We start from the raw sequence: 26,382 nt of genomic DNA on the forward strand, positions 1-26,382 counted from the left end.
TATTTTAAAGAGCTAAAATTTGCTCTCAAGTACATTGCTACTACTGTGTACAAAAGATATTCTCAATTCAAGTATAGCTTTCAACTTCCCTGATTATTATTATTTTTAATAAATATGAAATGAAACATCCATAATGGGTTTAAAATCTCTAAAATACTGGTTTTGTCCTGGACATTTCCTGACTAAGCCGTCACAGGACAGGAAGCATACAACTCGCACCTATACACTGCCTACTGCCATCTGCTCCCAAGTTCTTCCTTTTATTTGCCATATAGAGAGTCAAGTCTGATTTCAATGCTTGAATTCCAAGTAATGGGTTTTTACTCCTCCATTTTCATGACACGTTGCTCAGATTGGATCCTTCCACAGTAGTCTGCTGTTGAGGAAAAGAGGGCACAGGAGCAAACGCACAAATGCTTCCACCGCTCCTGAACTGAACGGGAGCACCACCGCCACCTTTGGCCTTCTAGGTGTTTGCTGCTCTTCAGATCAAGCAAGGTATTGCAGGAAACAGGACTCCAAATACGTATTTCAGCTTAAATAACTACAGGTATGAGCTTTGCAAAACCTGTAAACTTGGGAGCAATCTTTTTTTTCAGACAGATGCCATTTAAATGCAGGGGATAGTTTTCTGAGAGACTTTGCAGAGAACAGAGGAAGAATCTTATGGAAAGTCAGAGCATGCAGTAACATAACTACTGGCTGGATCAACGTGCATAACCAATGCAGTTAAAAACTGACTGATTACAGTGAATTGTTTTAAACTTTTAAGTGCCTGACTGCAATGTTAAATAGGACACTGATTTTATTTTAATACTAATTTAAGATTAGCGTTATTAAAGAAGTGAAAAAAACATTAAGTGAAACAATCACCTAAAAAAACAACAGCGGATTTTATCCACCATGTTCGATTTTTTGCCATTTTGAAATGAGAAAAAAACCTTAAAATCTCACAGAAAAACATTAAGTGAAGGGCATTAGTTCACCCTGTGATAGTGATTATGATACCATTACATAATCTACATTTATAAGGAGAATTCAAACACTAACCTCTGAATTTAAGTGGACTTCCATAGGTGTATAAGTTGGCCAATATCCCATAGTTAATATATTTACTGTCAGGTCTATATTTCCTGGGTCACTTTGGTTCTGCATATACTAAGATACAAGAGACAAAAAACAAAGTATACTGTTTGTATGCTAAATTAGAAAAATATACGTACTTAATTTGAATTAGAAATTTTAAATTAAAAAAGAATGACAAATTCCTACAGATCACATCCTTGATTAGACATGCTCTACCAAGATTTTGAGTTTCATGTCTAGTTAATGCCCCACTAACAACCTATTTCAAACACAGCAAGTGACTGCAAGTAAAAAGAAAAAAAATAAAATACATTGAAATACTCCAGACGACTGTCTGTATGAGGTATCAAGGTCAAAAACTTTAACCACATGCAAAAAAAAAGCTTTTGATCAGAAGCCAGGGCAACAATTTTAAGATCAGAGTGATTCCCTAGGACTTCAACATGTCTATGAGACAACACATTTTCTTATAACTTCAGCATAGCAGCATTCCAATCAGGCTGCAAACTCTGGCATAGAAAAAAAACCAACAAACTACAGTATTTTATTAGTGGAGTAGCTGTTCTGGGTCAGACCTCTAGCCCAGAACTCTGTCTTCAGTAAGGCCCCAGAAAAGGTACCCAGCAGAAGCATAACAACAAGGCAAGCGTACACACTATTTCTTCAGTCACCAACAGTTTGGAAGGTCAGGGGTTGAGATATAAATGATTTCTATGCATTGTAGCAACATTCAGGGAGTTTTTTTGTCTTATTCACAAAGAATTAGAGCAGCAGTAGTTTCCAGAATGAAGGAATAGGGACTTTAAAGGATGTCAACCAACTAAGTTACTATGTGGTATTTAGACTTTATTTCACTTTAAAAAAAATAAAGAGATATCTGAATAGATACAGAATAAATAAATTCTGCTTTATAAATGGATCTATAAAGAGACTGTTACTATGATTAGGGCCTGTTCAAAACTGTTTCATTTTATTTTAGCTTAATCCAAGGTATAACACAATTAAGTGCTTCCCCATCATTGTTGAAATTTAGCACGCAAACACAATCTGAATGTACCTGCTTAAACTGAACCATGACATCTTTTGACAGTTCCATGTCCTTGAACATGCCCTCCAGTTTGCTGGTAAAAGCAGCCCCACATTCTGTCACACAAATCAAAGCAAAGATCCCACAATTACAAACAAGCACAGAACAAACAAAAGGTTTAACCGGAGACAGCTGAGCCAGATTTTCCAGGGTCTAGAGCACCCACACGTAAGTACATATTTTGCTCCTAAATAGGTATATTATACGAACCGGTCAAATATCTGAGAGGTCAGTCCAATAGTTCTCGCTGAGCACAATGATATGCTCAGCTATTACTTAAGATCTGGCTTGTTACTTTTTAAAGCATGAGACAATAAGGGTTCAAATTTCCAAAAAAAAAAAGTAATAAAAAAATTAAACACATCTGAAGATGCCTACCATGTTTAAGCTTTGACAACATGGACTTCTCAGCATCTACTGATGCACTTTTTCCAACCAGCAGTCTTTTGGCCAAGTCCTTCTTATAGAATGCCTCAAACACATCTTTACCTATATGGAAATGGGAGCAAAACGCATATGAAATTATACATACTGTTTGTACCATGGCACTTCAGGTTTGTGACACAAGCCTTTCTCATGGCATGTTGATCAGCAGATCAATATTCACTATGCAACAAAGAAGAACATGTAGACAGTGAGTTCTTTTTAGATTTGAATTATTCTCTTAACGTATTTTTTAAAATTTTACTCCAACTCTTTGTTGTCTACCCAGAGACCATAAAAGGTCTGCAACTCAATCTCCAAAGAAAAAGTTTGTCCTCGCTGTTGTGTATAATGTGGTCCTCCAAATGTAAGGAAACTTCAATTTAGGACTAATTCTAGTGGAAACTCATGCTAAAAAAAAATCTCTTACACTCAGAGGAATAAAGTTCAGCTAGTAGCTAGAAAAACATTTTAAATTGCATTAACTTTGAACAGATATTTCTTACCATGAATAAATCTAAATATGATCATGATTTTGTCAAGGATTCTTTCCAACTCTTCATCTGTCGCTTCTTTATTACCAGCTCTTAACTTGGAATCCACGTATTTTGCTATAAATAAAACATTTTAACAGTTTAATTAAAAATAAAAATCTAAAGTCACCAACTTCAGTGTTTCCCACTTGAAATATTACCATATATTAAAAATATAGGATAAGTGGTAAGCTTCCTATTTTCTGTTCTCCCTATGTTCAGGGGAATGATAGAGCACTTATTGTACTACTGCCATAATGGAAAAGTATCACAAAAAGGAATCACCCAAGGGAAAAACAAAGGAATAGAGTAAAATCATTAAAATTAATGCATTAGAAGTTCCCACATTCTTTGTTATATTCACTGCAAACACATTACTTGTTGAGAGACAATGCTTTGGAAGTGTATAATGCATATGAATGTATTTATGAGAAACAGAAACAAACAACACAAAGAGGACTATAGTTTTATAACTTTCAGCAGGCTCCTCTTGCTCCTTGCTATGAACATATGAAAAATTAAGCAGAAGCAATGCTTTCAAGTTAGTAGCTTCAGAATGACAAAAATAATGTTAAGCCACGAATTTAGCTAAGTACTGATTCAGCCACATTAGTATTCCTCTACAATCTTCTACAGGGGTAAGATGGAAGCCATTGCAATAGCTGAAACAACACAATCCACAAAGAACAGCAAGCTGTATCGTGGCTTTAACCTGTATTCACTAGGTTGTGCGATTTGTCCTACATTAGGTTTGTTTTAGGATGAAGCCACAAAACATGGTGAAGAGAGTCAAAAGAGGGAAAAAAAACTAGGAGCAGGATCTTCTCTTGGTGTAAATGCCATGACTCCACTAGCTGCAGGCAAAGCACAGCCTGAACGGCTTTTGCTAGATCAGGGATAATTCCAGTAAAAGTACTTTGAAGATATTTTATATTATTTTTCCCCTTAATGAGATCTAGTTCCCCTGTTAAAATACTGATTATTTTTTTTCCTCCTTATATCTGAAAGCTTTAAAATTTTTCTCCCAACTTCGGCCTTCCGTTCCAGTCAGGTGGGCATTACTTACTCCTTTCTGTGAGATCTGTAACATTCAAAGAGCTTGTCTACTACCGGTCAAAAATGGTTCATTTTTTCTGCTACGGCTGCTTTTCTCCCAGCCCCTCACGCCACTGGTAGGATTCGCATTATGTTCTCTGAGCAAGTGTTAGCACCAGTCACAGGGTAGTAAGCAGAGCACAGAGCAGCAGAGGTTGACATGCTCCTTTGGGACGCTGCACACACCTACCAAACACACCCGCGCTTTCGGTCCCGCCGTGCTCCCAGGTTAACTTTTGCCTGGCACCCCCAAAGCAAGTCTCCTAAAAGCAGGACGTGTACTGCGATTACACTAGCACACTCAGCAGCAGCATCTCATCATGCTTTCTACAGACTTTGGAAATATTTTACAGAAAAACATTTGTGTACCTATCAATTCTGCAGGCTTATTTGGTCTCTTGTTGATAAATGTTTCAAAGGACTCCTTCATCAAGTTTATAAATTTTTCATTTTTCTGAAAGCACACTTCTATGATATGGTCCACTTTATCCTTAAAATCTAGTAGCTCTTGCACCATATCCTTGTCCTTTTCAGGATTAACCACTATTGTTGTCCCAAAGTTCTGCAAAACAAACACTTTTGATAATAAAATACTTTAGAGTACTACCTATCTCCCCCAACAGACACATTCACGCTTATAAAATTTATCATTAGAAAGAATAAAAATGTTACAGAGCTACTTATGTGACTTCAAGTTTTCAAAAAATGAGATGCATTAAAATTTGAAATAAAAACCCAGACACACATTAATGGATTTCAAACATCAGTGTTTGACTTAAGGATTATATACATTTAAGACAGAAGCTAAACAAAAATACAAAGTAGACATGACTGTATGATGTACAAGTTCACAGTTAAATACAGAACTACATGATTCATGGAAAAGAAATTATATGGAAACTGCCTCAGAAATGTTAAGTGTAATGGAAAGCTTTGCACCATTCTTCTGAAATCCACTACAGCGCTCTACTGACAGGAACAGGTGGCTGAAATACGACTACTGCTCATCGCTCCGAGACTGCTCTCTCGGTGAGGGCTACAGAACCAAAAAATCCAGCTGATTTGCAACAAAACTGAATTTTCCCATTTGCAAGAAGCCACAGACTTGGCTTTCTTTTCTTGTTCATCTACTATCCTAACATTAGAGCTACAACACCGTTTGTCCACCAAACCAAAATGTCCCATAAGGAAAGACTTTAACCTATCAGACAACTGCTTAATAACACCAATTGCTGCCCTAGACAGAACGACCAGTTTTCCACCATGGGAAAGGGCAACATCTGCACAGTAACAGTGGAATACCATTTAACCAGTATATTTACATCAACTAAAGTACATTAACCACAACAGTTAGGCAGAGATGGGAAAATCCCTCTTAAACCTCAGAATTTCCACTTAAATACCTAATGATCCACTGCAATCCTTCTCCAAGATCTTTCTCAAGAACCATTTCCAAGTGAAACAACAGCAACGTGAGGCTGCCAAGTGTCCTTAGACTCAGTACGTACATCTTGCACTGAATACAATTTCCCTTTCATTAACACAGCATCCAGATCTGTTTCCATCACTTGTGTTCCTAAGTTGCCATTCCACAAATGGCAAGCTGAGCTACAGAGAGCTAAGTGGTATGCCTGAAATCATAAAAAGGTGACTACAGCAGAGCACAGGTCTTCCCCCCAGTACTCTGTGCTTTTTCTTATGCTGCCTCACAAGACAGAATTTAAGTTCTTGAAGCCTCACTTTCATGAAGTCTGTCATACAGAATGTTGGAAAGGAAAAAAACTGATAGAAAGTGCAGATTTCTGAGCACATAAAAAAGGTTTTTAAAAAACGAGGTCTGATTTTGTGAGACATAAGGCATGGTCAAGCCAACTAAGCGACTTGCTGCTGAAGGTGAGGGCCTGCTCCTCCTTCCCATAGGTTCCTACACATCCTGAACTACTCCATTCCTTGGGCCAGCACCAGCACCGTTCTGTGAGCCTCTTTAAGCTCACTAAACCTGGCATAACCCTGATTTTGCCCACGTACAGCGTTAAAAAAACATCACAAAAAAGTCTATGGAGCAGCAGGCCATGCAAGTGATAGGACAGGAGTGTGACCCAGGAGCGAGGAAGAAGATCTGGGAGCCAAGGCAAGCTGTTTGTTGGCCCAGCTGACCACAGATCCACAGGGTGCATGTAGGAACACGGGACAACACGCTGCTGAGCAAACTGCATCTCAGTTTTGGGGGTGGAGGGGAGACGCTGCCTTTCTCCCATGTGCTGTGCATAACTCCAGATATAGGTGCACAAGAAAGTCACCTCCCAAATGAACTGATGTTGTGCACTTAGCCCTGAAGGTAGAGACACCCACGGACGATTCAGGGGAGAACTAGCACATCGGGAATTAACAACTCCAGAGAGAAATATTTTCTGTGAAGCTTTGCTGCCTTCATCTTGCAAGAGCACTGGAGCCCAAGCTCTCTGGGGCAGCGTACTACCTGCATATTATGACTAACTAAACAAACCAGATACCCCAGTTTGATAATGGATTAATTTCAAAAAGAGCATTCTTATCAAAATGGCTTGAGCATTCATATTAGTGCAGTTGGTTATGTGAAGCACTGCTAATCTGCAGTAGGACAGCTGCACTATGGTGTTACATTGATTTTCCAGGTATGTAAAATAGTTGAGTGTATTTGTACCAAAACTCAACATATACTACAATCCAGCATACTCTAAATAAATGTTCATATGGCTCTATTTAAAAGTAAACAAAGTAACTTCTTGCATATTGTTAAAACCTATATTAAAAGCAATTTCCAAGCAGCTAGGAATTTAAAATCAAAACTTAAGCGTTGCTGTTTCTCACCATGTGATCATTACTGGGAATCAACGTATCATCAAGCATCAACATACTTGCTTAAAACAGAACTTTGATGTATACACCTAAAAGATACACTATTGTTGTTTCTGAAAGAAGCAATTTACAATAACATCATAAATTTTGCGAGTAGGAACAGATCTTTGAAATACCTTGATGTATTCACTCCAATGTTGCAAAAGGATCTGCTGCCCCCCTTTTACCCGGCTGAACAGCTGGTACGTCTGGGTCAAGTCTGATATTCTGTTTTCATCAAGCAGGTTATCAAGTCCTAAAAAAATAAAATTAGAAATACAAGCGAATTAGAAGGGACTTGCATAAACACAATTAGGAATACATCAGAAAACCAAAAATCTCTATGAAATACACCAAAAGACAAGACCCTCTAGTATGCATAAAAGTATGAATTTTTAAAGACTAAATTTCTGAAAGCAAGTATTATGCTCAGGATTAACATGCTCCCTTGTTTAAATTGGATGAAATGATTTACATTATGATATTATAAAACTAAGTCAGCTGAAGTACTTTTCCAACAAGGTGTTGACTCTAAGCCTTTTGCAGAATGTTTATGAAAAGTACTTGATTTTAAGTGCAGTTTTATCAAAAGAACTCATAGAACCTCCAAAGAATGTCAAAAACAGTAAGCTAAGTACACTGTCCCAAATTTAAAGTAAAGACATGCACTTTGCAAGATTTTTTTTTTCTGTAGACTGTGGTGAGCCATGTTTTTAGATTAAGAACGTGCATAAATTGTCTATGCTCGTACTGATGTAATAACACATGATTACAAACTCCTTCCAAGCAACATTACCCTTTTACCAGTTCACCCTACGTGAGACTAGGCCTTGGACTAATGAATAAAGAAAAACACAAGGCTAAATGTAACACTTTTGACAATTACATACACATTTTAACATTTGAGAACATGGTGAATTTAGTCCCAATGTAATCACAGATACATTGTCTGGTGTCAGTGACAAGAGGTTTTGGTAAAATGCAAAGGTAACATCAAAGATTTATGCCACTGTTCAAAATCCAGAAAGCTGGATTTTACACAAGTTGACAATTCACATCAGTGAGCTGACATTGTACAACTGTTCTACCTCATGTACAAAATTACTTAGTTACTTCCAATTTTTAAATGGTATTAGATTACAAAGGATTTTCAAGCACTACTTGACTACACGACCCCATTTTCTGCTTTCTTGTTCACCTTAAAATACTTCGATTTAAACTTATTTACATGTTCAGAAAGGCAGACGGTATTCAAGAATGATGTCAGGTAAGCTTTTGCCCACACAGAGATACCAGAAGAATTAACATACTATAGAAGTGTATAAGACAACAGATTACAAAGTCTTGAATACATGTTACTGATGTTCTTTTGAACACTGAAATTAAGTGCCCATTCCATCATACCCAAGCATCACTTCCTACTCATTTAGGGAGACCAATAAATACACTAACTGCTTTGTTATAACCTAGCTGATAAAGTTCAACCCTTCTTTTTCCTCTGGCATATAAACTGCATGATGGAAACAAGCATTTTGTCACATACTTGACAAATTAAAAAAGACATTTAGGTAAGTCCTCTGACACAAGGCTTCACACAACTTTCAGAAAGCACTGTCACAGCCATGACAAGTTTTATTGTACTTACAATGAAAAAAAAACAGCATCTAGTCAATGGAAGCTGTAATAATACACGAAAAACTTTCTCATACCTACCCTGCATTGGTTAAGATTTTTTTTTCCTGTATCAAACTGACTACATCATATGCCTTCTCTCTTAAGGAAGAAAACCTACAAAAGGCAGTATCATCTACTTGCACTGAATACTAGAATGTTGTAAGTGGATTACAGTGTGCCCTGGATCAAATGAAGGCAGAAAGTTATGTAAGCCAACTGATGTTAGACTTGCTTCTTTTTTTCTTGAAGTGTACACATAGAATGTAAAAATAATCCAACAATATTACAAGTCCTAAAATACAGTAACTAGAAATATGTACAATTTTCTCCATACTTACATGGACACTGCATATACATTATAAACCAAAAAAGAGTGCAGATTAAAACAAGAACACATTTCTGACTACGCCAACTGAAACACGTGTCATTGGAAAAGTGACTTGAAAATAATACTTGAATTAAAAAACAAGCAAAATCAGCATGTATCAACAAAACTGTTAGTTATTCTTACCTTCTATTTATGATAAGCTTAAGAATAGCTAAAACAGAGTAACCATGCTTTTTTTTGTAAATGTACTGAAAATAATGAAATAACCTATTCCCAGAGTAGTTCAGTGAAAATTGTAAGCATGCATCTGTCTTTAAAAAGGGGACAAAGAAAGAAGTGAAAGGCGTGTGCAAAACAATTCAAAAGTATTAACAAACATGGATGTGATGGAGCTTGAAGATAACAGTAACAGTTTTGCAGCAGTAAAAGAATACATAAGGATAAACTGCTACAAGATCTAAAGCCTAAAAGATGGCTAGTGCTAGAAAAGGAAGGGATTATTTAAAGTAATAAAAGATCAGACCAAACCCAGGAATTCAGTGAAAAAAGGCAAAGATTAAAAATTAAGAGGAACAAAGAAATGGCGATTTGAAGATTGGTATCTGAATGGGGAGTTCTTAAGAAGACTGCAGCTCAAATTTGGAATTGCCAGACAGAAGGCAAAATACAGAAAAAAGCATATAAAGTACATCACCTCTGAGTGTTGTCAGCTCCAATAGCTCATGATTCTTTAACTATATAATCACAAGGATATGTGAAGCTATTGCACTTGAGCTGTGTAGTCATCACATAAAAGAAACTACAACAGTAACTGCAGCTTTCATTTGGAAGTTTATATGAGTTACAGGAAATCAGCAGTTCCAAAGGTTTAATTCCTAAGCTCCAAGTCAAAGGGGACTTAGAGAGTTCATCAAGCTTTACAAATACGCAGTTACATTTTAGATACTTGTTTCCTCATGGAGGATCTACTTGTCACAGCGGGGGTGAGAGCTTTACTGAATCGGCTTTCTGTGTCTATGGATGTATTTTTCACAGCTATCACTTCTCATGAAATAAAAGATGTGGATTCTAAAGTTATTGCAGAGTACAAGAATCTGTTGTTTATTAGAGAATGCACGTTAAAAAAATACCTTTTTGCAAGATAGCTGTTAAGTGTTCTCCTAGTAGCTGTTTCTCCACACAAGCTATCAGTGGTTTCCTAAATGAGGCAAGAAAAGTATATTAGAAGTACTACAGCATAAGTGTATTGCATCCCATCAGAGTATATTTGTGAGAAACTTACTTTATTGTACAAAAATCAACAATTTTCTACTTAAAACAAAGGCTACAAATCAAGAAAAAAATCTCACGTGATATAAGTCAAGAAAGCAATGAACCACATATGCAATTAAAAAAGAAATTTGGTTTTGAATAATAAAAACAAGCTATAGAACAGTAGAGAGAAGTTTAGATACCAAAAATCTGTATTAACAGAATCTGGAAAAAGTCAATTTGACATTTTTCTTGAAAACAAAGAAACCTTCCAAAGGTTTGCACTCCAAAACAACACGATACCATATACACTTGTGATGTTCAAAACTGAAAATTTTTTTATCCAACTGTATTATGCAGCCAAATAAATTGAGCTAGAACCACAATACTCCTCAAATTTGTAAATCATTTAAAATTCATCTTTGAAGTTTTCCCTGCTTTTTACTATTAAATATTTTTGATGCATTCCCTTTAGACAGGACTGAAATATAATGGCAAGTTTACCTTTCCATCACTTATAGGCTAAAAGAGGAAAAAAAATGCCTGAAACACAAAGGGATAATTAATTTCACTATCTACACTTCGACCGTTGTTTATCATATGACAACAACAGACCAAACACTTCCTTCTGTGTTAAGTTTTATAAAACTGTTTCTCAGACCCTTAGTTTAGATTTTCTAAAAGAAAGGTGTTCAACTCAGATTGATGGAAGCCTGTTAGGTAGCAGCCCCCACCTCTGCTAAAATACCTCCTATCAATGATTTGCTCAGCATTTAATACACAATACACAGTTTAAGTCCCTTCATCTCAAAAGATTAAATTAGAATTTGGGAAGGTCTGGAGAAGGGAACATGGATGATCGAATTATGCAACAGCATCTGCAAGAGAAACATCTTTACACATCAGGAGCCTTTGATGTGGGAAAAGGTGAAAAGAAAGGGGCTGACCACTTTCCCTCAGGATACAAGATTTGGGGTCATCAGTGATGGTACTGGGTGTCAGACTTAAACAAAAATTTTATCATATGGTTTATATCGGATTTATCATACAGTGGCTGGTGCTCTGTGGGATCTCCTTGCCAAGGGATGTCATAGATGAAAAAACTTAAGTGAGTCCCAGTAAGACGGCACAAACATGTGAAAGATTCATTGGATAGCACTAGACATGCAAACAGCATCAGGTTCAGAAAATACGCTGAGCTGCGAACAGGCAGATCCTACAACAGGATCAGGGCATCACATACACTTTCCCTTGAGTGCTTCTAAGTGAACACAAAAGACCAGTTAGACAGACCCTTGGTCTTAACGCATACGGCTGTTTTTATAGCTACTTTCGTTTTCCCTGACACTTCCAACTACTGCTGCCTGTCTCCAAGGACAGGAGGATTCAGGGTTGCATAAAATAACATCCTTTGCCCTGAAAGACCTATTCACCCTACAGAGGAAGTAAGGGTAATTGGTCTGCTTGAGACAGAGCAGTATTTCCTAAGAAGCAGACAGACAGAACAAGTATTTATCTTGACATCTAGCTGATGAATGACCATAGATGTACCTTCTGTACGGCCTCAAAGTATGCACCTACTGACCAGCCAGGAGATTTGCTTATTCTGGTCAGCTGTCCAGAAAGAGGCATGTACTGGTGGGCTGAATAAATCACTCAATGATCTGCATCAATACACACTCCACACGTCGCACAAACACGTTTTGAAGTATTTTGAATCATGTTTCCCATGTTGGTTTTCATTTCTGTCTAAAGTTCAAAGCTAAACTAAATTTAACATCCTTCCTGCTCTCTTCATGCACACCTGGGGAGACAGTAGGACCTGAGGACAACTCAAGGGCACTAATTTTAAGAGCTGCTGTTTCTTGATGCAAAGAGAGGAAATCAGTGCAAAGCCTTCTAAAAGTAGGTTTCTAAGAGTTTGACTAAGGACTAGATTCAAAGCAAGGACTGTGTATCCCTGCAATCAGCATTGATAGGAAGAAGACTCAAGTTCAAATATGCACCATTAACTTAAGGGCATTTGCTTAGCCTATTTTCTTCATATATATGTATACATGTTAAAAAAAATACTGTTATTTTCACACCCAATAAAATGCCAACATATCAGATAAAAAAATGAAAAAAGGGGGTGGGGGCTATATTCTGAGTTAATTCTATTTGCTCATGTTCTTTAAAAAAAGGCAACAGCTTACTGCATTACTTATAAATTATGTATGCATTTATAATTTGTCAGTGACTGTGCTGTAATTCCTGAATGCACATTCTTACCCCAGCAAAACACATGCTATTACTCAATAGCTCAGGAAAAAAAGTGACAAGCTACCTCGCACAATCCACTGGCAGCAGCTACACCAAAGCTTATCTACTTTAAACATCTTCGAATGTTCCTGTTCATGTTCTCTATCCTATGCCATAATTTAACTTTTTCTTTTTTTTCCTTTTTCTTCATCCTCCTCCCCCTCCCAGCAAATGTTCCCTTATTATAAAGCACATGAATGCTTAAAATGAGCTACTATTCTCATAATACAAATTTGAGTTATACAATATTTTGTTAACTTCAAATTTCACCAATACATTTTTCCAATTTCTCCCCCTTGTACTGAGAGAATATTCTGATTTTAAATAAATCAGTTCTGATGAAAATAAAGTCTTAAAAAAAACACTAAACTGTATCATGAGTGCTGTCTACAAGATAACATCTGTAAAATACTATAGAGATAATCTCTGTCTCTACAATCATGGATAACCACACCGTTTTATAAAGGATGCTTGACTTTTGCTAAGAATGACAAAATTTGTACTCACTGTGTGCTGTGGTCTAAGTATGTTATCACTCTGTCTCCTTCTTCTTCCAAACGTTTATTAACGTGGTGAAGATATTCTGGAACCTAGCAATAGAAGAGAATGACAAAGTTCAATAGTTAAGTACAAAACCATAAAAGACAATCCTGTTTCATGGTGATAATTTTTAACTCTAAATTTAAAGACAGTTAACTGGAAAGGACTATTCCACCACAATGTTGTTATATATTATATAAATACCTATACTTTTATTAAACATTATTACTTCATAATTAAAGTATTACAACTGCACTTCACAGAAAGAAGCAGATAAACAGAAATCTGAGGTTATTGCTGAGGAATTTTTTTTTTCCTCAAAACCCAATGAGTTAAGCTAGTCCTTAAAATATCATAGAGCATATTTTCAGTTGGTGTGAACCATACAGTTTCTCCAGTGGGCTATCTGTCCCTATGGAGAGTTAGCACATGTGAGACGGGTATGAAACTTGGGCTTCAAATGATCAAAACAGTTACACATATGTTCGTGTGTGTGTGTAAATATACATGCATACACAAACATATACACATGTATATGAATAAACATAAAAATGTAAACACTATAAATTAGGGCCTTATTATTATTTTTTTTTTTCCTCAGTTTTCCACCAGGCCTATAAAGCAGTAAGACTTGTGGGAAAACTATGCATCAGAGCACTTCATCTCAGGTCCTGGGGGAACTTCAAGGCATGAGGTGAATGGAACAGGACTAGACACAAAAGATCCACCTCAGTGCCATGTAGACAGGCATTTTCAGAATGTTTGTAGCGAGTCAGTGTTAAAATTGAACTAATGAAAGCAATATGCTGTATTTTAGACCACCAAGAAACACTTCATTTGATTTACATTTTCAGAGAGAAACGCATTTTCAGGCTGCCTACCATACAGCATAATTTCATCTCAACAGCATAGAAAACAAAAATGTCAAGTCTATTTAACTGCGAAGCAAAAGAAATAAAACAGACAAATAAATTAACAAAACAGTGAAAAAGTAAACAGTTTGCTTCAGTATTAAGCACAGAGTAGAATGATGCCAGTGGATATTTCACAGCTCTTGGGCAAAAACACAGTTGATGGCACACCTTTAAGCTTTGTGTGGAGATTAACTTTCTGGTAGTGTGACTTTAGCTACACAAAAATATCACTGGGTTTCTCCACTCCTTATTTATATTTGTATATGTTTATATAACATACGTATATTCACATATACAATAAAACGTTAAGGCAAACTGGACTCCACTCTTCCCCTTGATACAGTACTGCAGTCCCCTATGCGTAAACACCATTCACACCAGTAAATTTCACTTATTACCACACTATGGCCCTACCAAATTCTCACACAATCCCACAGCAGATGAAGCTAACGTAAAAGCGATCATCTATATCATGCACCTACCTCTCTTTCTTGCATTAATCTTTGGCCCTCTGCAGCATATAAGCAGTTTGTCTCTTCCAGAAACCTCTGTTCAAAGGATTCCTTGTAAACCTGCTCAAGAAACAGATTTAGTTACTTACATTAAGCTGCCAATAAGGGTAGCATATTCTGGTTGTCAGACATAAAAGGCAAGTAAAACCTCGGGAATGTACACAATTATGACAAGTGTTTAAAATTGTATAAACTCATAAGTTCTCTGTTTATCTACTGGTTTTAGAAATACTCTGATCAGAGATGACTTTCCAGTGTAGCAATAGTGTGTTTCAGCCATCAGCGCTAAAATTGTCTAAATTGACAGCTTCTGTTTAATTTACATAGACTAAAACTGGTATCCAACACAACAGCACATCTAATCCATTTAAGCTCAAGACTCCCACTGATACTTCTGTGGCCAAAAAAAAAAGTTCCAAAAGAGATAATTTCCAACAGTAAAATGATGATATTCTCAGTAACAAATCTTCAGAACAACACTGATATGTTAACTCACATCTGCCAGGCTCATCTCAGTGGCACAAAAGAAAGAAAAATTGATTACACCAGGTAAGATGAACTTCCTTTCTCCAGTGAAGGAACAAAGTGATGACTAAAAAAGGGCAGCAACAACAACCACAGAAATTGAGAAATTTCTGCATAATGATTAACATGCTTTAATATAGACAGGAGATAAATTAGAAAGGACAACTACATAAAGTAGTTAAAGCAGACTGGAGAAGGTAGCTAGGGAATGACACATGAACAGAGAGTCAGTGAAAAGAAAAAAGTGTCCTTGAGTACGGTAAATGAATAGAAGGAAATACTTCTCCCAAAAGATAACACAGAGCTGTAAAAGTCATTATTACATTCTGACTAGGTTGGCTTGGGGCGGGGGGGGGGGGGCCGCGGGGCTGGTGACTTTTTTCGAAGTCCATAAGGAGGAAAAAAGTTTGATTTTTTTTTTCAATGCATCAAACATGAAACCTCAGGCTTGACAAGCACTCAGTGTATGAGTTCACTAATTCAGCATCACGAGCAGACATCAAGTGATTGCTTCAGCCTTCTCTCTACACTAGCTCCATGTTCAACATGATTGAATACCAGATTTCATTTCTTACCATCCTTTCCTTCAAGATAACTGGTATAACTTTCTGACCTATACATTAATGCAACAGTATATGAAACTATTTTCTGTATAAACCATGTATAAATCTTTACAACAAGGCAACTGCTACAGAATAGGATTTACATGAACAGGAATCAGCTTTCAACAGCCGGTCCTCCACTGCATAATTGCCTAAAAAATCAGGAATGAATAGGAGCTTAATTGTTTTCGAATGAAATATAAGAGTTGCTTTATTAATTCATCTTTCACCACAGGCTAACCTCTGGTGAAAGAAAATAGAGAAGCAGAGATCCTGGAGTATAATTACAGGATTATAAGCACATCTGTGCCTTGATATAGTGACAGGTAACACAAAAGAACAGATTTGGTTAGGTTCCCTAGTGAAGAAAGAAAACCACACTGTTGAGCCAGTGAAGAAGACTGCAGACTGAAATCCAATTCTGTAAGAAGGATCCAATAAAGGGCAATGTTTATCTTTAGTTAGCAGAGTATATTCCTAAAAATAATCAATGTTAACACCTACAAAAAACTGATGCAATTAGAGAAGACTTGCAAATAACAATGGGATAAAAGTGGGAAAGGGGCATGCATGTGATCCGAAAATTCATTGACAGAAGTTTCTGTTCTCTCTTGAACAGAATAATTACTTATAAATTTTTCTCATACACTAAAGAGTGTAATTACAGATTAAAGTCTGGAAGGTTAACGTGAAAGGCAGAAAAGCAGGTAAGATGCCTTGCCAAAAAGTACTTTCTAACAGGCTTTCCATGCAGTCTTCCCCTTTGCACTCTTTTTTAAACCCTTATCCAGTTTTGTAATAACGTATGTCACTTGGGAACAGAGCAACCTGAACAGTTTCTAAGAATGAAATAGAGCTCCTAAGTTTTATTGCACATCATACAACAAAGTCGACCAGAGGACAACACATACCAAAGTCAAAACCACAATATTTTTTATATTCTGTTTGGTTACTTAGTATCTATTCTAATGGAAAATCCCAATTATCTATAGACTGACTATAACCATTTAAAAATGTTTACCTTAACTTTGCATCTAACTCTCTTTGGTCTCTGCTAAGAAGTTGCTGATGTAGTGATGTCTTTTGTGGTAAGACCCATGATCTGGGCTCCAAAAACCTTTTTACAGTGACAGAACTAATCTTTTTTGGTTGCTACACTCCACCTTCACTAGGATTACAAAACAAGTGGTTAAGACAGACAGGTATTACACACACTAAAAGACATGCCGACCTTGTAAAGCCTGAAGGCCAGTGCATCAGCTAAGAAAAACAAGCAAAGAGGTCTCATTTACAAGCACAGAATGAAAGACTAGATGGGGTAAATAAAAGGGAACCACTTCTCAATCTGTTAGACAGATTTTGAAGCACATGCTTACTAGAAGAATACAATTATTTCTGTACAATACACATATTAGAAAAGTCCAAACTCTGTTTTTAAGTGTAGTGGTTATTAGTGAAATTTGCTGTGCTCACCTGCAGATCAGACAGCATGCTCAACAAACTTCGCAGCAAACTTCTGTCCACAGCTTCACCACTTCGCTCTCGTTCAATCAGCAGAAGAATTCCATCAATAGTCTTGTTTTGAACTTGCTTATCACTAATGACATGGTTTCTAAATAACTCTAGCCCCATATCCCTGCATGAACATTGAAAATAAATTATATTTTTGATTTTTTTCAAAAATATGCATCTCAGTTTAAGAAAATACATACACATTTAAAATATATATTATATATACAATACAGAGAGTGAATGTATTAATTGTGCATATATTCTCTTTGACATGATCCCCTAAGGGAACTGTAACAATAACCATCACAAAAATACCAGGTGAGGTGCTACAAGATGGATAAACTTCAGTTTATGCATAGTTCAGGTGAGAACTATGAGCAGTCTGTCTGTATTTCACATAACAGTCATTAATGATCTCTGTGTATAAAAAAACAGACCACCACCACCAAAAAAACATATACCAAAAAACAAATACCAGGTGAGGTGCTACAAGATGGATAAACTTCAGTTTATGCATAGTTCAGGTGAGAACTATGAGCAGTCTGTCTGTATTTCACATAACAGTCTACAATGATCTCTGTGTATAAAAAAACAGACCACCACCACCAAAAAAACACATTGCTATTATAAAAATAATTACAAAAATGAACATCTACCTTCACATAAGATCCCCAGGATCAACCTTTAAGTCATTCATAAATTTTGTTTTGTTTCAAATCACGAATTCTCTGTACGTTTATGACCTTATGATCACCTGTATCAGATCTGTGTTTCATACTAAGGTAATGAGGAATGATGCCTCTACATCCGATCACGAAGAAGGCAATCATTAATCATGTTCTTTATCAAGGAAAACAGAAGAACCTTAGGTAAAAGTTGTTACCCCCAACTTCTTCATATGCATCAAGATTTTGGTAAATGGGATTTTCCCAGTATGAGCAAAAAAGCACAAAGTGTGAACAGATCTCTTTGATGACTTTACTAAAAAACAGCCTAACAAAACAAAAAAAAACTAACACAGAGACCAAAATGGGAAGATTTCATGTGGGACCTAACTAGTGTGAGGTGGGAAAAGGCCACAAGATTCCTCCCCAAGCCTGAGGAGCTCTCAAAAGCACAGAAGTAACACAGGCAGGGAAGAAGCACACTGTTACTTTTTTTTTTTTTTTACTGTTACTTTTTTTTTTTCCTTTAGACAGAGTAACAATACCACAAAATTTTGGAAAAGCCTGGGTTTGTTTGCCTTGATGATTCGAAATCCTTCTCAGGAAGGATGCTAAGAAACAGAACACCCAAAGACGTGACCATGGGGCGGGTGTTCCAAGTCCAGCAGCAGCACCCAGGGTTAACCTCAAAGCTCTGAGCCACAGCCCTCAACTCACAAGAAGCCAGTGCAGGAAAGATGATCTGCACCTTGTGAGTGTACCTAACTTACTTAAAAAAAAAAAAAAAGAGCCAGTAGCCAAGCTCTGAACTCTGCCAAACCAGGAGCACCTGCAGTACAGCTGGGCCCAGAGGCAGCGGCCAGAGGAGGCTCCCAGCACAGCCTCACCCAGGCGGTGACAGCTGCAGCTGTGTGTGCCTGAACTTGTCAGCATTAATTCCTCTGACCTTCTTCTTTTACCTTCGCTTCACAACAGGTATTTCTGGGGATGGCGGAAATGATGTGTGCCTACACCAACATGTAAATTTCCACAAATTGACCCAGAATTTGGATCCGCCTATTACACAACTCAAATATTACGTGCAAATTATATTTTCAACCTTTACAAATATAATAGCGTGTACAGATTCTAAAGATCAGAGAAATGCTTATGTAGGTACCCACCATATAGAAGGAAGCATTGAATTCTGCAGTACGTATGTGCGATCCAGAAATAAGAAAATGCTTCTGATCATGATCTGAAAATACATTAAAAAAATCGTTTTTGCCTTCACCAGCACATAGCATTTTAAGTTGTAAGACAAATTGTGAAAGTTGTATCACATACACATGTACCTTAATTGCTGATACATCTATTTTCAGCTCTTGTGGTGACTTGTATGGCTACTGATATGTAATTTATAGACGTTAACACTATGACTAAGCAGTACAACAAAATATATTGAAGATGGTTTTCAAATTCATAAGCATTTAACCAGTTTTATTAGCCTGTTTTAGTGCTATTTAAGTTTCAGTGCTATTGAGATGAATGAGCCATTTAAGCAGTATCACCAACACTTCCAGTAAACACCCTGAAATAGCATGCTGCTGCGGTTTTCACTTTAAATTTTATTTATTTTTTTAAAAAGAAGCTTTAAGCAGAGACACTAATAAACTGTGCAAAAGACATTTTCACAATGAACGTTAGTTGCTTCTGAAGCAATTCTCAAGCTGATACAGTTTCTGGCCAACCGTATCAAAGTAAAACAGCAATGTGACTGACGTTTTGTTTTTTTCCTTAAACACCAGAAGTGCTAACTCAGCACAAAGGCAAGAGAGCCACTTGCCACAGGTTGTTGCTCTGAGGACCAAAACAAAAGAACTCTCAAAAGTAATTAAAGTGAACAGAGTTCATATTTTTACAAAAACACAAGTCCAGTTTAATTAAACTTTCGAGGCAAAAGCCTTCAACTCTATTTTCATCAGACTGTTGAATTTATTTTGCATAGTTTCCACAACACTTTCTATTTTTATTTGAGATAAAAAGCACTTACCCTCTGCCCATCCCCCACAGGGAAGGGGAAAGAAAAGAACTTGAGGAATGAAAATAAAAATTCAACTATTTTGGGCACCTGTAGCCAAAGCTAGGTGAGACTGCAGTGAAAACTTAAAAATGCTGTCTTAGAATTATAATGAAACATTTTAAAAGGACAATTCCTATGAAGTGTATTTGAGAGGGGATTTTTTTCTATAACATAATTCATCATGGAGGTTGATGACAAAAAGGGGAAAGAGATTTAGCTCTTTAATCTCTCTGTATATTCATCTCTGCATCACAAGAAGAGAGTCACAAATTAACCCAGCAGTTGGAGCTATCTAAAAGCAAAGCTTGTGGATGCTCCAATTACTTAAATTGCAAACAGCCAACAATTCCACAAGCTTCAATACATTTCTGAGTGATATTTCAGCATCAGAGTCAACAGCACTGCAGAACCTGGCTTTCACCAACAAAACTGCCCCTAGCTAACAAAACGGAAAGTGAAAGGCTATGCTGAAACTTGGAGGAGATGCAACAGTCCCGCGTTTAAACCATAACAAATTCCCCTTTGCCAGGCTTCACATCTCAAGGACACATATCCTGAACAAACATTCAACTTACCATTTGTCTGCAATGATCTTGCCAGCATTTATTTATCTTCTTTAAAAATAAAAGACTATCCAGAGAATCTGTACAACACCTATTAAGGAAAACTAGCTTGCCAGTAACGTCTGAGGCCAGATTCCAGAGATGGTCTTTGCCAGCCATTAAGCAAATCTGCTCTGTGGATATTCTGATGTTACTGGGACTGCCTAGGGATAAACGGTTAATTGCAAATCTTCTGCCCAGCACAGGGGATGGCAATGCTCCAACAGGCCTCCCTATGGTTTCAAGGAATGACACTCACAGCTCTTCAGCAATACCATCTAGCGGCTGCACCGTACAACTCCGATACAGATTTAAACAAGAAATCCCATCAGTGTCAAAAACAACCTTATTGCCAATCGAGGTGAGCTGGATAGAAAGGTTTACTTTGTTTAATGAGTTCACACCGTGCGCAACAGGAGTGACCCTAATCTCTTAAAAGCAGTTACAGTTTTAAATAATCCTCAATAAATTCAAATACCACTCTTTTCATGTACATCCCTAGGTCTCCCAAAGTAAACTATAAAGTTTTATTAGTTACACAACAGATCCAATTGTTACTTGTGCTTTCAGAATTCTAGAATGTCATAAGTAAATCCAAGCGGGGCTTTGCCTTCCTTTCACACACAGTATCATCCCCAACTCCCTCTGGCCAAATCTGATTAATGTAATCTCACGTCCTTGGGATATAAAGCAGTATACCTGTAAAACACAAAATTCTCAGCTCTTCAGACATTGGTTCTGTTGGGCTCGTGGCGAGAAGGCGAAGTTTTAAAATTTAAGTTTTACAACATCTCTTCAGAAGATGGGATGAAGCCTGAAAAGGCTGGGATGCAGAACTGGTCAACTGTACACCGCTTTAAATTAGGCTAAAACACTTGGACCTCAGTTATGTTTAAGAGACTGCTGCACTGATTAATGAGCTTTTTAGTTAGAGGTGATTTTTAATGCATCAAATTAAATCTAATGAAAAAACGTGCTGCATAATTAAGAGCTGAATTCACAGTGCCAATTTATGTATCAATATTTCTCATGTGTCATGTAGAAGCCAGTCTCCCTTACTGGGACAAAAAGTTGGAAAAAAAAGGCCATGCTGGGACTTAGCTAGAAAGAAAAAAAAATAATAAATAGAACAGAGACAGCAATTTATCTTCTTTGTGTGTGTAGGCACCTACCTGGGGAATGCAGTGAACTGAGAAACTGAGAGTTACAATCCAAAGCGCATTTAAGGCATTTGCCTAGAAAAAGGGCTCTTTCTGGGCCCCGTTCCCCTTTTTCTATTTCAACCAATGATTTTCTGTAATAAAATACACGCAGGAGAGCTGGGAAACAGGGTTAGCTCTCAGATCACCGCAGCATCTGTTCGCTATGGCACTCTCCAGCATCTGTTTGCCAAGGCACTCTCGAGGACAGCCTGGTGGGCGTAGACTCTACTTACCCTACTTCCCGAGCAAGCGTAACCAGTAGGCTATTATACAGAAGAGACATAAAGCACGCTCTCAGCACGCAGAGCACAATGGGCTTCAGAGAAGAGGGCTGGCTGCACCCAAGTGTATAGAGAGGATCTGCAGGCACTTCTGTTATCAGTTCAGCCACAGAAAGAGAAGCCCGGTAACGGAACTTGAGAAAACTGGGGGGAAATTTACCGTACAACTTCAGTGTTCTGCAGGTCCCAGGGCAGCCAAGTCATCTTCTGAACTTCCCTTTCTCTTCCAAAAACCTCCCAAGGTGCATGTGAGGTATCTAAGGGCTTGTTGGACACCTCTGCTACATATTGGTGCTGACCAGCACTTATAATTAATTAGTCATACAGACAGGTGTACTTCGTATATTGTTACTTAGATGGATAGTGTTACTGAAATTTTCTAGATTAGCTGTAAAATTTGGGTTCCTACTAAAATAAATGGTTGTCACCACGCTACTTCTCTGTACACAAAAATTATTTACCCAGATGACTGAAGTTGCATACGGTTGATTTGAAAATATTTAAGTGGTAAACGGAGAACCTCTTAACACATTTGCAAATAACACTGACATTTAAAAAAAACTTATTTAAAAAAATAACGTTTTAAACCCAAATCTAACCATATCTGTGCACGGGAAAAGGATATTCTCTAAACTGAAGAATTTGTGCTTTCACGTGATCTTCACAGACTTGTCGCAGCTGTTTGTACAGTGTAGCAGAGACTTTGTAAGAACAGAGATTTTCAACAGCCTAAAACCAAAAAAAGTTGAGACGAGATTAAAAAAATTAAATGAAGTCAGATTCTCCCTGTGTTATCAAGACCAACACCAAAGAGGAAAATAAAAAAAAAAGTCATCATTACTTGTCCAAACTATGCACCAAAAGAAAGCTTATCAAAATAAAATTAGCCAAACTACACAGAAAAATAAAGATTCCATGGTTCCTTTCTGATTTTGCTCCTTTCTTACGCTACCAGATGTCACGCACAACGATGAGGTCCATCATCATCATCATCTCTATCATATTTCAGATGTGCTGTTAAACATTACAAGATTTTTCCCCCATTCATATCACTCAACAGCAGAACTCTTTCTGTACATCCCCTTGCGCATCCCTCCACATGTGCACACTGGTGTTATTTGTTTTATAAAAGCACAATCGCACCAAATATTTTCATCCCTTCTCTTAATAACATTAAGATTGAATTATTGTTGAATACTGATGCATTTCAGCATTGCTGTAGATTAAGTGTTTAATTATTAAGCATCATTTTCGTAGACATTTAAATAAGACGGGGTTTTCATCTTTCACATTCATTAGGTGAGGTGGAAATAACGTTAGAGCCAAACATTTAAACTATTGTCTCAAAATATGTATATGATAAGTATAGTTGCTGTCCTGTCATTTTATTAGCTTATTTCTATTTCCACTGATACACACGCTAGGTATTGGGTATACAAACTGTGGAAAAACAACAAAAGCATTAACAATTAAATAACTTGCATTAATTTATTTGGATCTTTGGGATTCAGTTGAGGATTTATCCTTGCTAGTTAAGAACACCAATTCTGCCCCAAATCAAGTGTTGTTGCAGTCACCACTTTAATGTGAACTGAGTTGTTGCGCAGCTGACGTAGACTACGCTGGGACAGCTCTGGACACCTCTGTAATGCCCTTGTTCAGCTATACAGCAATTACATTGTCTCACGCTAACATTTTTTTCCCCTCACAAGAAACTGAGTGGGAATACCAAAGAGAAAACGTAGCCTCACTTGATACCACTGCCTATATTTAGATTTTGTTCCAGGCGCGCTTTATTTTAACTTGTGCGCCGTATTTCAATAAACTATTTTATTAATAGACCGCAGCATCTAAAATGAATCACAATGAAGACAGACAAACACTCTGAGAGCTGTAAAGTTTGCAGTAAGTATTTGCGGCCATTCAGTGCTTCACACAAAACTATCCAAAGGAGTTGGACAAGATGAGAAAATCACCCCGTCTCTTCCTTTAACTTCACCTCAACTTCCCCTGTTCTGTGAGATGGTACCACAGGGAACACTGCGTGACACTCGAAGCACCATTTCACTCGGGCGACTGAGAGTGACCCAAGAATGTTTTCCCTTGCTCCAGAGGATCTACAGTCACATATTTTGTTGATGAACAGCATAAATGAACTTGGAGAAAGTTTCAGTATTTCCCCAGTGCTTGGTCTTTACTCGGTTCTGCTGATATTTTAGCTTTTCTGTGTGCGCCTTGTTTGCCATGTGAAACGTTATGCTGCCTAATGCCAGCACCTAACTCTTTGTCAAAAGTACTAGCGCATGATCTACACTCTGTTTTAAGACCATACAAACAATTGTGCTAGCACGTGAGCAGGTCAAGAGAGAGGTGAAAGGGAAAAGTGGCTCTTTGGGCAGCAGCACTGGCTTGAAGCATGCTTCAAACTGCAGCCTTACCACCTCCGTACTGCCTCTAACTAGCTGGTGCTTTCTTTTGTGGCTGGTGTTGGGGGGAGCAAGCCAGTAATTCCCTTCTTCTTCACCTCTTGTTTAATCCAGTGTTGTTGCTGTCTCTCTTTCTGAAGAAATGTAATTTGACTTTTATTCATCTTGCACACAATTAGTCTGGGAAAAAAAAGCTGTAGTAATTACTGAATCTACAACGATAGGAGAGAGACAACGCTGCAGGCTCTTTGCCTACACCAACCTAGTAAAAGTTTTGAATAACACTTTTAATGGCTTGTTTTGAGCAGCCTTCAGTTTTAGTATGCAAATTATTGCTACTGCTTGTTCTATTTCCTCCATAGGTGCTAACATCCTGAAGAGCCTGTCTTCTAAAACACAAAATGAAAACAAACAGAAAAGTACTCATAAGGTGCCTACACTGCTTTTTACTTTTCTGGTCTTAAAACGGGTACATAAGGTGACCTCTGCAAGAAACAGTAATCGCACACAGCTATTTTTCAGACACTTCATTATTTTTTGAGACATAGCCCTTCCTATCCATCCATACAAATGAAAGTCTGGTCAAGGCTCCAATATTATTTTTTTCCTTCACTGCAACAATATCTTTCTCTATGCCCTCAGGAAAGGCATTGCTGCCCCGTTTCAGTTTATTTAGGATCTTGTTGCAAAGGGAATTTTCTTTCTCCATTATTTTTAATCACTCGCTGATCACTCGGCAATTCTTTGCGCTGCCCCACTTTCTCTATCCCATCAAATACCAGCTACTTCTATCAAAATCTGTGCAATCCACCACCAATCCCAGGCATCATTTCTATTTTAGTAGCAAAAAATTGGCTGCCGCCCTCCCATTGCTCACTGGCTCTGCCAAGCACCTTCCTGCTTTAACCCCTGCTGGCCACTAACGCCTGGGAAGGAGTATCCTTTGGATTTCCCACCAGGCCTTGTCACCGTTCTTCACTTTTTCCTCAGCCGCAGTGTCAAATTAAACAAATCAAAAAGTTCAAGAGCAGCCTGCCTACCTCACCGAGCCCCAGCAGGCTCTCACCTCCTCTCACGATGCCAGAGATGCACAAAAAGAAGCCCCGACAGCAAAAACAACTGGTACAAATGCAGAAATTTTCCCCAGTGGATGGCTCCGTGCTCACCAACAGTTAAAACGATCTGTAAGTACAGATCGGGTTTCCAATAGATGCTGAACTTCATCTTTTATTCCTTTGGCAGGAGAAGTACGTATGCATGGGCACCCTCACAGCCACCACCCACTGTACAGAAATCTTGCTGATTTGCACTAGTGCCTTGCAGATTATTGGGCTGACCTTATAACGTGCAGTTTTTACAAACAAGCAGACAAACAGAAAAAGCAGAAAGTACAGCTCTCCCTCCACAGCTTATCTGAAATCTCTCTCATTCTCTTCTGCCAAAACTCAAGCCTGTAGCCTGGCGATTTCATACCCATATTACTATAATCTCATTTCCGAGCCTCTGAAAACAAGTTAGGTAACATTCAAAGCATCTGTGGTTTTCTTTTTTTTTTTTTTTTTTTAAGCTGGGCATGAAAGAGCATGATTTTTCAAATGCTCATTTGAAAACCATGAAACATATCATGTAAGTCAAACTCTGCAAACCTGTAAATGTTAATAGATGAATATATCAGTCCAGTTATCTGTTTAAAGGCATTAAATCCTATTAAGTCAATATACATTTACATAATGAGCCATTTTAGAACCATACATTATATACCTTGACTAATCACAGAGAGAATCTAATGAGCTCTCGAAATTCAGCCTGATTTTTTGACCACGGACCCAATGTGGACTGCTGGCTTTGTCCTCCCCTCGGAGTCTCTACTCTGCAGACAACATC

General features: G+C 37.6%; 1 protein-coding gene across 1 annotated transcript in view; it reads right to left on the reverse strand.

Moving 5' to 3' along the window:
- Nucleotides 1-26,382, reverse strand: part of CUL4A (cullin 4A) — a 37,451-nt gene that overhangs the window by 9,537 nt on the left and 1,532 nt on the right. The window contains exons 3-15 of the mRNA XM_080577053.1: nt 22,707-22,801; nt 20,563-20,641; nt 19,089-19,162; nt 17,222-17,384; nt 14,592-14,681; nt 13,163-13,245; nt 10,234-10,301; nt 7,239-7,357; nt 4,594-4,786; nt 3,103-3,207; nt 2,552-2,662; nt 2,144-2,229; nt 1,051-1,158 (exon numbers count right to left, since the gene is read on the reverse strand). Of these exons, the coding sequence (XP_080433179.1) occupies nt 1,051-1,158; nt 2,144-2,229; nt 2,552-2,662; nt 3,103-3,207; nt 4,594-4,786; nt 7,239-7,357; nt 10,234-10,301; nt 13,163-13,245; nt 14,592-14,681; nt 17,222-17,384; nt 19,089-19,162; nt 20,563-20,641; nt 22,707-22,801 (1,374 nt within the window). The remainder of the gene's footprint in view (nt 1-1,050; nt 1,159-2,143; nt 2,230-2,551; nt 2,663-3,102; nt 3,208-4,593; nt 4,787-7,238; nt 7,358-10,233; nt 10,302-13,162; nt 13,246-14,591; nt 14,682-17,221; nt 17,385-19,088; nt 19,163-20,562; nt 20,642-22,706; nt 22,802-26,382) is intronic.

Source organism: Anser brachyrhynchus, assembly GCF_964034855.1.
Source record: "Anser brachyrhynchus genome assembly, chromosome: 1".
NCBI lineage: Eukaryota > Metazoa > Chordata > Aves > Anseriformes > Anatidae > Anser > Anser brachyrhynchus.